At 42.7% G+C, this 15578-nt stretch overlaps 1 protein-coding gene across 1 annotated transcript in view; it reads left to right on the forward strand.

Annotated features, from left to right (window-relative positions):
* Positions 1–15578, forward strand: part of MFSD8 (major facilitator superfamily domain containing 8) — a 66324-nt gene that overhangs the window by 18493 nt on the left and 32253 nt on the right. The window contains exons 3-6 of the mRNA XM_030191746.1: positions 2690–2733; positions 3757–3997; positions 8692–8805; positions 13902–14046. Of these exons, the coding sequence (XP_030047606.1) occupies positions 2690–2733; positions 3757–3997; positions 8692–8805; positions 13902–14046 (544 nt within the window). The remainder of the gene's footprint in view (positions 1–2689; positions 2734–3756; positions 3998–8691; positions 8806–13901; positions 14047–15578) is intronic.

A 15578-nucleotide genomic window follows, 5' to 3' on the forward strand; every position in this document is an offset into this window, starting at 1 on the left:
TTCTAGACCCAGTCCCTAGTGGGGTGCATGATCTAGTGCAGGAGGTAATGGTGCTGGGGCCGCTTGATAACAGTGATCATAATATGATCAGATTTGATATCGGCTTTGGAGTAAGCACACACAGGAAATCCAATACGTTAGCAGTTAAGTTTCAAAAAGGGAGACTATGATAAAATGAGAACTGTGAAAAATGAACTTAGAGGAACAGCCGCGAAGGTCAAAAATTTACATCAGGCGTGGATGCTGTTCAAAAATATCTTCCAGGAAGCCCAGGCCAAATATATTCTGCCTTTTAAAAAAGGAGGAAGGAAGACCAAATGACAGCCGGCATGGTTAAAAAGTTTGAAGTAAGCTATTAGAGCAAAAAACATCGTTCAGAAAATGGAAGAAGGAACTGACTGAAAATAATAAGAAACAGCATAAGTAATGGCAAGTCAAATGCAAAGCGCTGATTAGGAAGGCAAAGAGCGACTTTGAAAAAAAGTTTGCGTTGGATGCAAAAACACATTGTAAAAAAAGTTTTTAGGTATATTAAAAACAAGAAGCCAGCAAAAGAATCGGTTGGACCGCTAGATGACCGAGGGGTAAAAGGGGCGATCAGGGAAGACAAAGCCATAGCAGAGAGATTAAATGAATTCGTTGCTTCGGTCTTCACCAAGGAAGATTTGGGAGAGATACTGGTGCCAGAAATGGTATTGAAAGCTGATGAGTCGGAGAAACTGAATGAAACCTGGAGGATGTAATGGCACAATTTGACAAATTAAAGAGTAGAAAATCTCCTGGACCAGATAGTATTCATCCCAGAATACTGAGAGATTTGAAAAATGAACTTACAGAAGTATTGTCTATAGAAATGCTAAATAGTAGTAGTAGTAGTAGTGATATGTAATTTATCTCTAAAATGAAGCATGGTACCGGAAGATTGGAGGGTGGCCAGTGTAATGCTGATTTTCTTTTTAAAAGGTTCCAGAGGAGATCCAGGAATTATAGATTGGTGAGCCTGACGCCAGTGCACGGCAAAATGGTAGAGACTATTATAAAGAGCAGAATTACAGAGCGTATTCAAAAGCATGGATTTATGAGACAAAGCCAACATGGATTTAGTAAAGGGAAATCTATTACATTTCTTGTAAGGGGTGAACAAACATAGATAAAGGTGAGCCGGTCAATATTGTGTATCTGGAATTGCAAAAGGCGTATGACAAAGTACCTCATGAAAGACCCTAGAAGAAATTGGAGAGTCTTGTGATAGGAGGTAGTGTTCTATTGTGGGTTAAAAAGTGGTTAAAAGATAGAAAACAGAGAGTAGGGTTAAATGGTCAGTATTCTCAATAAAGAAGAGTAGATGGTGGGTTCCCCAGGGGTCTGTGTTGGGACCGCTGCTTTTTAACATATTTATAAATGATTTAGAGATGGGAGTAACTAGTGAGGTAATTAAATTTGCTGACGACACAAAGATTTCAAAGTTGTTAAATCGCAAGAGGATTGTATAAAATTATAAGAGGACCTTATGAGACTGTGAGACTGGGCATCTAAATGGCAGATGACGTTTAGTGTGTGCAAGTGCAAAGTGATGCATGTGGGGCTAGCTGCATGAGAACATTCCCAGAATTTTACTACCTGTGCCCGATGATCTTTCAGTAGGAGGAAAGCTAAAGTGTTTTATGTAAACCTTTGGCTCCTTATAACTTCCAACTGCTGTATTCTATAGATTTGTCCGCTATGGGTACAAGATACATCAATTTGATGTACTACTAACTTGTACTCCAAGAATATTTTGGTCAAATTATTAGGCTGAGGAAATACTTATCAAAGAGCTCTCCTCCCTCTTAGAGATCAGTGTGGTCCAACCCATTTCACCAGTGGAAAGAAGGTTGGGATTTTTCTCCGAACATTTTCTGATCACAAAATATGGGAGGTTCTGTTCCATTCTAGAGAGAAGGGCTTTAAACAAGCTTCTGCTTTAAGAGAAGTTCAAGTTATTGCCACGTGTACCTTTATCCCTTCATTCAAAAACAGAGACTGGTTATGTTCTCTGGACCTAAGGAAGCATACAACCACAGTGAGAGACATTCCCACTCACAGGAAGTTAATTAAATTTGTAATTGGAAAATACCACTAGCAGTGTCACATCCTGCCATTTGGCCTAGTATCTGTACCACCTGTGTTCACAAAATATGTACTGAGATGGGGGTCACATATGCAAACAAGGAATACATTTGTTTCTCTGTCTGGACAACTGGTTAGTCAAGAAGCCCATCTTAGAGGGAGTTCAAAGATTAGTGCACATAACCATCTGGGTCCTGGCATCACTGGAGTCCATCAACAATTATGCCCTATGCCTCAATTGGAATTTATAGAGTATTTGCTAGATTTAACATCAAATACCTTTCTCTTGCCGCAAAGGATCACCACTTGTGTAGTTCTGGAGATTTTAATGATGGTGCATTTTGAGTTGTTGGGCCATATGGCTTAACCACTACACATTGCTTCCCTGGTATACCACAGTGATGGGCGTTTAACCGTGGGCTGAATATCAAGGGTTTAGCAAATATGTTTTAAAATCTGTGAACTCAGTTTTTAATATCACAAAGAAAGTCCAATTCGAGACAAGACTTGGTTCTTAATTATGGTTTGGTGTTAAATGAATTGGAATACACAACATAATTTATCATTATTATTTTCACAGGCTTTTCGATTGTCATTACATCCATATGGCCTTATCTTCAAAAGGTTTGTGGAATTTGTGATTTTATTGGCATTTTGTTATATAAACCATTAAAAATGTAACAGCTATATCCCCGGTGCTTGGAATGCTGTATATCTATTTTTGTTTTTTTTATTTATAAAATATCATTAACGTACAAGCCGCAAAATGTTTGTCACAGAACCCTACCTACTCCCTTTGTCCCATCCACATGCAGCCTGCCCCACTCCTGTCAGTGATGCAGTGTTCCATCCCCTCCCTCATTGGTGAAGGAAGCCCCACCCTCTGTGTCCCCATCAGGGCCGGAGTAATATTTTACAGGGCCCTCAGCAAACCTACCATTTGTGGGGGACCCCCCCTAATATGGGCCCCTGTTTACTTCCACAGTGAATATATGTGGGATCTGTTTGCATTCAGTGGAAATCCAAGAAGATAGGAGGAGCCTCCACGGAAAGTCAAAGCAAAACAGCAAAAGTAGAGGCTGACAAATGCGCAAACCAATAGGGAGATAATATCAAAAGACAGTTTATTCAGAATATTCATATCAAGGACCCGACACGGTCCGTGTTTCGGCGCCAAAGCGCCTTCCTCAGGGGTCACAAACAACTTTCTCTGAGAAGAAGCTGATAGGCTTGAATAATTCCTTTATGTATGCAAGTTAATCCACAGAGAACAAAAGAACAGCCAACCGATCAGCAAACACCACATGACACCTGGTTGGTTGTGACCCCTGAGGCAGGTGCTTTGGCGCCGAAACACGGACCGTGTCGGGTCCTTGATATGAATATTCTGAATAAACTGGTTTTTGATATTATCTCCCTATTGGTTTGCGCATTTGTCAGCCTCTACTTTGCTGTTTTGCATTCAGTGGATCTTATGCATATTCATCTTGGAAATCCTGAAAACTAGGCTGGGTTGTGGACCTGGAGAACTGGATTTGAGGACCCCTGTCACAGGGTGTATTTGATATAGACAGCTTATCTAGTGCTGTCTGGGATCTGTTGTGCTGTAATTCCCTTCCTAAAGCTTTCTTCTTCTTCTTCCTACAGATTGATCAGACAGCAGATGCAAGTTTCCTAGGCTGGATTATTGCTTCATACAGCCTGGGCCAGATGGTGGCCTCGCCGCTCTTTGGCTTGTGGTCCAATTACAGGCCCAGAAGAGAGCCTCTCCTTGCCTCCATTTCTCTGTCTGTTGCTGCTAGCTGCCTTTACTCCTATGTCCATGTACCAGCTTCTCACAACAAATACTACATGCTCCTTGCCCGGACGTTATTGGGAATCGGAGCAGGTAGAGTCGGGGGATATTAAATTAAGAAAACCAAAGTGCTTTTTCATTTTGTAGCATATGTGTCTTACTAAAGTCTATCTAGCAGGTTGATTAACTTAACACAGCAATGCTAGCTAGACTGCTCTACATATCTTTCTAGTTTCTTGATTACATTGCTTTTTCTTTATTTATTTGGGTTTGCTCACACCATTTTCGGTAGTAGCTCAAGGTTAGGGACTCCTGTTTTAGAATGAAAGCTAAGTAGCATGTTCCCTCTATTTTGTAAATATAGATACTTTTATAGTGCATTTAAAATTGATTTAAACGTCAAAAGGACCTATGATTGCAATTTTCGGTACTAGTGGAGATGAGATTTATCAACATCTCCGAATGCCGAGGGTATAAAAGTCCATAAAGAAGGAAAATGAAGATGAATATTATTTACTAGAACCTTATGTACTTTGGAATGTAAAGATTTAGGGGAGGGAATTGATATTGATTTCCATTTGTAAGGGAACATTTTTGTTATAGCCTTGATAAAATCATAAATCATTTATCATTGATAAAATCTTAAATCGATAAAACTTAAATCATGTACAATTGAGAACATCACATATCCCCTTGACTCAACAATGAAATTCTTAGGAGTCACAATTGACCAATTCCTCACTCTAGATAACCAAATTTCCAAAGTGGTCTCAAGTTTCTTCAGTTCATTATGGAAATTGAGGAGACTAAGACCATTCTTCGCAAAATCAGTCTTCTGTACTCTAGTTGAATCCCTAGTCCTAACAGAATTTGATTACTCCAACACTATTTATGCAGGACTTAAAGCGGATCTCTTAAAAAAAAAACTACAAACCGCTCAAAACACTGCCGCACGTCTCATATTCAGACTACCACACTTCGCCAAAGCAACCCCCCCCCTTCTGTATGATTTACATTGTCTGCCAATAAAAGATAGAATATCATTCAAGCTGTGTACCTTCATTCACAAAATTTTTTATGGTTCAGCCCCAATATACATGAACCTCATTGAATTACCCTCGCGTAATGCCTCTAAATCATCTAGAAAATATCTTATCCTTCATTTCCCGAATTGTAAGAAAGTAACCTACAAAACAATCCATACTGCTAACTTTTCATATCAAGGCACTAAAATTTGGAACTCCTTACCTAAAACCATCAGATGCACTGATAATTATTTGTTATTCCAAAGTCTATTGAAAACTCACTTCTTCAGTCTAGACTTTAAATAATCACTCTTCTCAAATAAACTCCCGGCATTAATTTTTACCTCATCCCACCTCCCAATACTCCTGTCTGTTCCAGTTAATCCTAGCCCTTTTCCTTTTTCCTCCATATTTCAATTACCCAGCTTAAATCACTAAGGGCCCTGTTTATTAAGTACAGCGAAGGGCACGTTAAAAATTTTACTTAACCCATTAGTGCCCAAATGGGAACAAATATGGGAACATTGGGCACTAATGGGTTAAGTGAAAGTAAAAAAAAAGTTATTGCCTAATATAATACTTTTTGAGTAAAAATTAAAAGTACGAAAACTACAATGAATGCAACTACTGTTAACGTTTTCATCTCAACAACTTTATTGCTCTACAATTCAATCCACTTTGCTTTTAGTAAAATTACATTTTTGAAAATGACTGGCACTCATGTGAGAGTGTGCTTGTGAGTCATTAATCCGGCACAGCTGAAAAGGTGCTCAACAACCTCTCTAGCAAAAAGTGGATTGTTCAGTCTGATAAAAGGTTCCTTCAAATCAGGCCAGGTTGCAGGTTTACTGATGTCTTCCAGCTGGGTTTGCAGATGTTGATCAAGAGAATGTCTGAGACACTTGACTTCTGTATAGCAAAGAATACCTTGTCATTCTCATCTGCATTTAGAAGTAGTGCTGTCTACTTCATCACTTGCATCTTCATCATCATGTTGGAATCTGCTGCTGTTCTAACAATTTTCGTCTGATGGCAAACTCTGTTTGAATCAGGGGCATAGCCAGACTTCGGCGGGAGGGGGGTCCGGAGCCCGAGGTGAGGGGACACATTTTAGCCCCCCCCTCTGCCGCCGACCCTCTCGACCCCCCCCCCTCCTGCCGCCAACCCGCCGTCGCCTACCTTTGCTGGCAGGGGACCCCAACCCCCGCCAGCCGAGGTCCGCTTCTTCTTGCAAAAGGCTTCCTTCTGTTTCTGACGTCCTGCACGTTGTAGAAGAGGAACTTGGCTGGCGGGGGTTGGGGTCCCCTGCTAGCAAAGGCAGGCGATGGCGGGTTGGTGGCAGGAGGGGGGGGGGGGTCGGACGAGTTGTCGTCAGGGGGGTCCAGGACCAAATCTACTGGGGCCCAGGCCTCCCCAGGCCCCACGTAGCTACGCCATTGGTTTGAATTTCTTCAAGAACTGAAGCAAGAACGTCAAATGTGTGGGAACCTTTCAGTCTTAAGGCCAGATAAACAGACTTCCTCTCTAAAGACTATCAATCCAATGGACAGTCACCCCGATGTAAAATTTTCCATGGGATGACCAGAAATCTGTTGTACAAGCATTGCTAAAAGCCATAGCTTCATCTCAGTTCTGTTCTGGAGACCAACGTAGGCAACTTTACTGTTCTCATAGACTGTGTTCCTTGAACAGCAAAATTTAAGATGAGATGATCCACAAGGTTTGCAATAGCAAAATCCTGTTCATGGTTTTGTTGTTTCATTTGGTTTACAGTGGAATCGTCATTTACATCTCACTTCTGCTTTTACTTTTTACTTTTAACTGCAAGCATCGGACGTAACTGAGTAAAAGTAGTAAAAATTGGCGAAATTATTACTTAGGTAAAAGTAAAGATAACAAAATGTTATCCTGTACTTCTTTACAAGTGAAAGTAACAAAACTTTTACTTAAGTACAGTAACTAGTTACATTTACTTAGTTACTATACAACACTGTGAGCTAGTATGAAATGACAAAACAAAAGAAGGATTGTATTAATTGCTTATGGCTTTGTTTTATCGTCCCACCGAAGTCAGTAAATTTAATTTAACAGGCTCTGGTAACATTTTGTTCCTGTTTTACTTATTTTTGGCTTTGTCTCTATCGGTTTTATTTTTTTCTGTAAATTGTATCTTTATTTACTTTACGGTTAGTACTGCTGCTTTAAGAATATTAATATCTCTCTGGCCTAGTCTCATAGTGGCTGCGTGAGGCCGCCTGAGCTCAGGAGTTAAGGCCAGCAGTCTAGTCAAATCATGGAGGCAATTCTTTTGGGGGGGAGGGGGGCAGGAAGGCATAGTTGTCCCCTTCTTGCAGTTAGTCATGTACATATCTTCACATCCACATCTCTGTCAGCTGTTGTCTGATGTGCTCAGCAAGATTATGTATGTGTGAATGGCAAGATTTTTTTCAATCTAACACTAGGCCAAAACTAGGGTCAGCAGCAGGGGGGCTGCTGCTGTTTCCATTTCCCCTCTGCCTGCCAGCCAATGTTTTGCCACCAGAGCCTTGCAAGTGCTATCCGAGAAGCGGGGAAGCAGGCAGGCAGCTCCAGCCTCCAACACCAGCACTTCCGTGTGTGCTCAGTTCAATTACATGAACTGAGCATGCACAAAACTGCTGGCGTCGGCAGCTAGAGCACCCTGCCGACTTCCTGCTGCTCAGGAAGCATGGACAGAGCTCGCTGGTGGTGGAACTCTTCGGCTGGCGGGCCTTGAGTACTCCCTCAAGCCATATATGATCTACCACAGTTTTGGAGGGGGCTTGATCCCAAAGTGGGGAGAGAGAGGGACTGAGGCCCTTGCTGGCTATGCCACTGGTTAGTGGTTGAGACCTCTAACTCTTCCCCGCGATCCCACATTGTCCCGACCCTAGTTAAGTTAGCCACGTACTGGCAGTATTCAGCTGTTGTCTGGATAAGTTATACGTTTAGTTTAGGCCTGCCAAACAGCCAGCATTAAATTTAAACTGGTGACTATTCTAGCTGAAAATGTACACCTATCTCTGCAGTTTATACCGCAAGATTAGCTCAAAGATGGGGGCACAAAGCAGAAGTCCCCTTGAGCCGACCTGTGCTCTGATACAGCATGTTTCATCTCATCTGGAGGAGTGGCCTAGTGGTTAGGGTGGTGGACTTTGGTCCTGGGGAACTGAGTTCGATTCCCACTTCAGGCACAGGCAGCTCCTTGTGACTCTGGGCAAGTCACTTAACCCTCCATTGCCCCATGTAAACTGCATTGAGCCTGCCATGAGTGGGAAAGCGCGGGGTACAAATGTAACAAATATAAAATAGATACTATTGGAGATTCTAGATGGAATGTTGCTACTATTTGAGATTCTACATGGAATGTTGCTATTCCACTAGCAACATTCCATGTAGAAGCCTGTGCGGCCACATTGGTGATCTGCAAGGGCCGACTTCTACATGGAATGTTGCTAGTGGAATAGCAACATTCCATGTAGAATCTCAAATAGTAGCAACAGTGGAGGAGTGGCCTAGTGGTTAGGGTGGTGGACTTTGGTCCTGGGGAACTGAGGAACTGAGTTTGATTCCCACTTCAGACACAGGCAGCTCCTTGTGACTCTGGGCAAGTCACTTAACCCTCCATTGCCCCATGTAAGCCGCATTGAGCCTGCCATGAGTGGGAAAGCGCAGGGTACAAATGTAACAAAAAAAAATCTGCTTAGTTGTAAAACAGATCTTTTTGGTTTTTATCTCTTTCAGGAAATGTAGCTGTGGTTCGATCCTATGTAGCTGGTGCAACTTCTCTCTCAGAAAGAACCAGCGCCATGGCCAACGTTAGCGCTTTCCAAGCTCTAGGTTTTATCTTGGGCCCAGGTACGATATATGTATTGTTGACCTACGTGTTTTCTCGGTAGCTGTTCCTTCCGTGGCTGGCATATTCCTAGGTTTCATGCCTTTTCTGTCGCCATGCTTTCTATTTTAATTATTTGGGGAAGTGAATTGTGCCTTTCACTGTGGCCTTACTTTTGTTTCCAAAATCCCTTTATTCATATGAGGTTGATATTCCAAAGGGTTCAACCAGGCAAGAGAAGCTTGTGCTGGTTAAATCCCACTGAGTGAGCCAGCACCCAATATTCAGCAGTACATCACCTGTTAGTGCCCATGGATGTCTAGCTAGGTTAAAGGCAAGGTGGAGTTAGGGAGAAACATCTACTTAACCTGTTACTGGCGATTTTTCAGTCTGATAACTGGCTAAGTAACCACATAAAGTTAGGACAGCAAAACAGCTGTTGTCACTTGATGTGGCAGGTTAACCAGGCGGCTGTCTGAATATCATCCGGTGCCCAGTTATCTTTCAGGTCGACGGACATAAGAATAGCCATACTGGGTCAGACCAATGGTCCATCTAGCCTGTTTCCAACAAGTACCTGGCTGAAACCCAAATAGTAGCAACATTCCATGTAGAACCCCAAAGAGCAGCAAGATTCTGGAATCCTAAAGAGTGACAAGATTCTATACAGAATCTCAAAGAGTAGCAACATTGTATGTAGAACCCCAAAGTCCATTTAGTAGCGGTTTATGGACTTGTTCTTTAGAAAACCGTCTAACCCCTTTTAAAACTCTGCTAAGCTAACCGCCTTGCGATTCCATGCTACTAATCCCAGGGCAAGCGGTGTCTTCCCCATTTCTATCTCAATAGCAGACTATGAACTTTCCCTCCAGGAACTTGTCCAAACTTTTTTTTTAAACCCAGGAATGCTAACTGCCATTACCACACCCTCCGGCAATGAGTTCCTTTCTTATTTAAGATCAAAACATTAGTGCAGAATTATGGCTTCCATACCCATAACCGACACTTTTTTTTTTTTTTACATTTGAATACAAGTTAGAATATTCTGTTGGATGTAGGGTGTTTTTTGTTTTGTTTCTTTATTTTTATATTTTTACTTACTTTATAGTTCTAATGGATTACAAAGAACTGTAACAGATTAACATAGATACATCAATACAAGGATAAAGATGATTAACACAGGTCACGTTAGTACAGAAAAAGAGGGAGATCCCTGCCCAAATGGTAGTGCAAAGGGGTGGGGGTAGAGAGAAGTGTTATGATGATGGGGATAGCTATAGATCACGTGACTAGATCAGAGAAATAGTGAAGAATCACCTGTAGCACTGTGATAGGAATCTATCACAACCCCCATCCTATCCCACTGTTTTACATTTCTCAGCTACTACTACTACTACTATTTAGCATTTCTATAGCGCTACAAGGCGTACGCAGCGCTGCACAAACATAGAAGAAAGACAGTCCCTGCTCAAAGAGCTATGTAATAAAAGTGAGCCAAGTATAGGACAATCAAGCCATTGTGACATCACTGTGAGGTTAGCTCTTATTGGTGGACTGAGGCATTATGACATCACAATATTAGCTCTGGTTACAAGAGACTACTACTACTACTATTTAGCATTTCTATAGCGCTACAAGGCGTACGCAGCGCTGCACAAACATAGAAGAAAGACAGTCCCTGCTCAAAGAGCTATGTAATAAAAGTGAGCCAAGTATAGGACAATCAAGCCATTGTGACATCACTGATGAGGTTGGCTCTTATTGGTGGCCTGAGGCATTATGACATCACAATATTAGCTCTGGTTACAAGAGACTACTACTACTACTATTTAGCATTTCTATAGCGCTACAAGGCGTACGCAGTGCTGCACAAACATAGAAGAAAGACAGTCCCTGCTCAAAGAGCTTACAATCCAGTACCATGAGCTACACACAGCACAAATAAAGGAGATTTGCTGCACAATCACTGAAAAATATGACTCATAGCAGCCTGTTTCCATTGAATTTTATATTTTTTTATTCTATGTAAGCGCTTAATCATAAAATTAATCTTACATGGTAACTGAAATTTACAATTAATTTATCTAGGTTTTGATTAGATTGTGATAGTTAAACTTTGGGCATTTAAGTAAGAAACACATTAATCATCAAACCTTTGAAAATGCTTTTGTCCACTGATGTAGAGTTGGTTTTGACATTAACAAAAATGCATTTTCTTCCCTACTCTGCTAAGTACAGAATGAAAAGATGTACATGACATGCTCATGAAAAGCATAGAAATCTACATTTTGTGAGCATTCAGGTCCCCCTTTCTTTTCTCTCCCATCCATGAGACTTTCCCCCTCTCCTTTTCTCTCCATCCCTTTCTATATATTTCTCCTTCCCCTCCCCCATGTATGTTTTCTCCCCAATCTTTTTCCAGCCTCCTTCCACCCACTTTTTTTTTTTTACATCCCATCCCCTCTCATATCTTATCATGCCCTGGTGGTCTAGTAGGCTCTTCAGGGCAGGAAAGAACCCCCTCTTTCCTGCCCAGCGCTGCCGCTGACCACTGGCTGCCAGCGCCGCTTCAAAATGGCTGCTGAGACTTCAAGCGGCGGCCTCGCAAGACTTGGACAGATGATGAAAGTGTCTTAGAAGTTGTATATAGGGCTCCAGTTTGGGTCTGGGAGGCGATAAGGCTTCAGGAGTGAGAGGGGTTAGAGGACGCGGTTAGAGGGCTACATTGTTGAAGTGGGATTGGAGGACGGGGAAAGGAAGTGGTGGTGACAAAGAGAGTTAAAGAACTATGCAGGGGTTGGGTGAGGTGAGAAGAACGCGAGGGCTGTAGCAAGCTATGGGAGTGTTCATTTGTCTGGAAGGAAATGCATTTGCTATATATTCATCCCCTCACAAAACTTATATTGGGCTGGGGTGGAAGCACATGAGTACACGTCAATTACATTTTGTTCCAATTGAAGACGTTTTGAAGGGCTTTTTGAATCCATCACCAGTCTGGGAGTCTACCTTACCTTTTGCAAGGCGCTGAAAACGCATCTGCTTACCAAAGCAATTTCACCGAGAACACTGTAGGACTCCGGCCTATGCCAGCTGGCATAGGTGGATCATGTTTAGTCCAATTCTTCTGTATTGTTATATGTCACGTATTCTTTCTTTCTTGCCATACTACTCTATTATTCTCATTTGTATCTGTTATCGCCCAGAGTTCTCTCTCTGGCTAATGTAAGCCACATTGAGCCTGCTTGATTGTGGGGATAATGTGGGGTATAAATCTACTATAATAAAACTCACCCTCAACGTTCTGAGGACACTGATGTCAGTGAAGCCAAGCTCTGACTTCCTTCAAAAAGGTTCGAAGGTTCGTGGTGGTGAAGCCACCAAAATCGCTCCGGGCCCCGCCCTCGAGGGCGGAGCAATGGCAGAACAACGAAGGGGTTGGCAGGGAGGGAGGCGGGGGTGGGTGGGAAATCGCTCCGGACCCCGCCCTCACGTCTAACGTCATGACGTTGGGGGCACAGCAATGCCAGAACAACGAAGGGGTTGGCCAGGGAGGAAGGAGGGTGTTGGCGACGAAAACCTTGCTAGTGCCTGTTTCATTTGCTCTGAAACGGGCTTCTTTTACTAGTACACTAATAAATAAATATATGTTGTAACCACCACGATGCTTATGGTGAGAGGTAGTCAATCAAATATCATAAAAGTGAATAAGTAAAAGTATAGGCCTATGTTTCTGATGTATTTACTTATATTATTATTATAGTGAGAAATGTATTTATTTATTGCACTTGTATCCCACATTTTCCCACCTATTTGCAGGCTCAATGTGGCTTACAAAGACCTGTTATGGCATCGCCATTCCAGGGTAAAAGGTACAGTTGGTGTTGCAAAGAGATCAAGGATGCCAGAGAAGAACTAAGCAGACAGTTATAGAAAGGCGTCATTAAAGTAAGGGTGGAGTGGTGAAGTGTTATGGTTAAGCTATGGATTCTCGTGGTAGGCCTTGTTGAAGAGAGAGGTTTTCAGAGATTTGCGAAAGTTAGTGATTTCGTTAATTGTTTTCAAATTTGTTGGTAGTGCATTCCACAGCTGCGTGCTCATGTAGGAGAAGCTGGTAGCATGTGTTAGTCTGTATTTTAATCCTTTGCAGCTAGGGAAGTGTAGATTAAGAAATGTGCGGGCAGATGTTTTAGCATTTCTAGGAGGTAGGTCAACGAGGTCTAGCATGTAAGTCGGGGCATCTCCGTAGATGATTTTATGAACAATCGTGCAGATCTTGAATATGGTCCGTTCTTTAAGTGGGAGCCAGTGTAGTTTCTCTCTTAAGGGTTAAAAGCACTAGTCAGGATGTTAGTGTAAGGACTTTAAACTGGAGACGGAGGGGGAGAGAGAGAGAGGTATTTAAAATAGATGAGTGTAAGTACTGTGTGCCAAAGAGTGAGCTGTACTGTATCCTTGATAACTGCATTCTAATTAGTAAATAAATCCAAATCTTAGCTTATTTATTTTCTGATACATTTGCAAGCCTCAACCCACTAGGTGCTTGCTAATTAGCATACTGGGTAGCTCTCCTTACAGTTCCTCATCATCAGGGCCGGTCTTAGGCAGAGGCGACCAAGGCGACCGCATAGGGCCCCGCGGCTAAGGGGGCCCCGCGCAGCGCCTCAACTCTGCCTCGCTCATGCCTCCACTCCGACCTCCGCCACTGCTCGCCTTAGTCGCCTGAGATGATCCCCATTCCCGCGGCTCGGCCACTCCGCTCCCACCACCACCAGCGCGGCATCCACCCCCGGCTTGGGCCCGCTACTAATTGTAGTGGACTTGAACTGAATAATTTCTGGGGAGGGGAGGTTTCATGATAGCATTGTGCTTGTTATTTCAATCAGTTTTTTTTTGTATAAGTTTAGCTTCATTTGTCTTTATTTGAAATTTCGTAAATAAAAAAATGTTCTAAAAATGGAATAATCTCATCATTGGGGTGGAGCTAGGGTGGGGCGGGGCTAGGATGGGGCCCCACCAAATTGGTCTGCATAGGGCCCCGCACTTGCTAAGACCGGCCCTGCTCATCATGACCTTGTAAAATGGCAAGTTAACTGTGACCTGTTATCTCATTTTTTCTCAGCTTTTCAGGCTTGCTTTACGCTGATTGGTGAAAAGGGCGTGACACTAGCCGTTGTGAATCTCCAACTGAACATGTACACCGCACCGGCACTTCTAGGAGTTCTCCTTGGAATTCTTAATATTATTTTAATCGTCGCTAAATACAGGTACTTAGAAAATCAAACAATGTACTGTTCCCACCTTGTTCTGTCCAGTTAAGATTCTAAACCATGTAGGTAGCAGGGTGGCTGATCAGCATGAAGATTGCTTGGTCACTTGCCTGTGAATCTAATCCATCACCTAGATAAGATATTAGTGCTGTAGAGGAGCCGGCTGTCTTGGTACACGTGGGAACAAGTGGCATAGGACACTGTGGGAGGGAGGTTTTAGAAGCTAAATTTAGGCTCTTAGGTAAAAAGTTGAAATCCAGGACCTCCAGGGTAGTGTTCTCGGAAATGCCCCCCATTCCATGTGCAGGACCCAAGAGGCAGGCAGCTCTAGCGTTTCAATATGTAGATGAAACGATGCTGGGAAAAGGGATTTTGGAATTTTATTAATTAGGCAACATTCTGGGGAAGGGAAGCCTATTATAAAAAGAAGGACTCCACCTTAACCGAGTGAAACCAGTCTGCTGGTGCTAATGTTTAGAAAGGAGGTACAGGGAGATATGTAATGTGGTGAGTCAGGGAAGACAATCTTAGGCCACCTTCTCTTTGCCTCACCTGATTGTAAACATTTTTATCTGTCAGTGTCTTGCTAAAGTATCGGGGAACCATGGGCTTCAGTAGCTGAGTGCAACAAACTAGATGTCAGCGAAACCACAGCACAGAGAGCATGAGAAAGCAAAGCCTATTGACCCCAAAATGGCAGATGTGGGGCCTTCTAGCCCAAGATCTCCAAAGTTGGGTGTCATAACTACATAAGCACCGCCATACTGGGAAAAGACCAAGGGTCCATCAAGCCCAGCATCCTGTCTCCGACAGTGGCCAATCGAGGCTTCAAGAACCCAGCAAACCCCACCCCCCACAAAAAAAACCTTAATTCTTAATAATGTTCAATGGACATTTCCCTCAGGAATCTGTCCAAACCCCCTTTAAATTCCGTAAGGCCAGCTGCTGTCACTACATTTTCCGGCAACGAGTTCCAGAGTCTAACTACATGCTGAGTAAAGAAAAACTTTCTCCTATTTGTTTTAAATCTACCATATTCTAGCTTCATCGAGTGTCCCCTGGTTTTGTTGTTGTTTGAAGTGTAAACAAATGCTTCACATCTGTCCGCTCTACACCGCTCATTATCTTGTAGCCGCCTTTTCTCCAAGCTGAAGAGCCCTAACCTTCTCAGCCTTTCCTCATAGGGAAGTCGTTCCATTCCCTTTATCATTTTCGTCACCCTTCTCTGCACCTTCTCTAATTCCTTTATATCTTTTTTGAGATGCGGCGACCAGAATTGCCACACTGGAAGAGGTAACAGATGCAGTGGGTCCTGGGGCAGAGTTCGATAGAGTTTGGGGTTTGCATATATAACCATGGACAGATAAGAGCTCGTTTATAGTGAAGTCCATGGTTATATGGTCCCCCTTTACAACCACCTAGTCCTAGGCTGTAATATGTGGTAATTCTTTCTCTGATTCCTCTACTTACCGTAAGAAATGTACCACTCCAAGACACAGTGGATCAGCCACCCCCAAGATGTGGGGTGA

This window comes from Microcaecilia unicolor, chromosome 2 (genome assembly GCF_901765095.1).
Source record: "Microcaecilia unicolor chromosome 2, aMicUni1.1, whole genome shotgun sequence".
In the NCBI taxonomy this organism is placed as follows: Eukaryota; Metazoa; Chordata; class Amphibia; order Gymnophiona; family Siphonopidae; genus Microcaecilia; species Microcaecilia unicolor.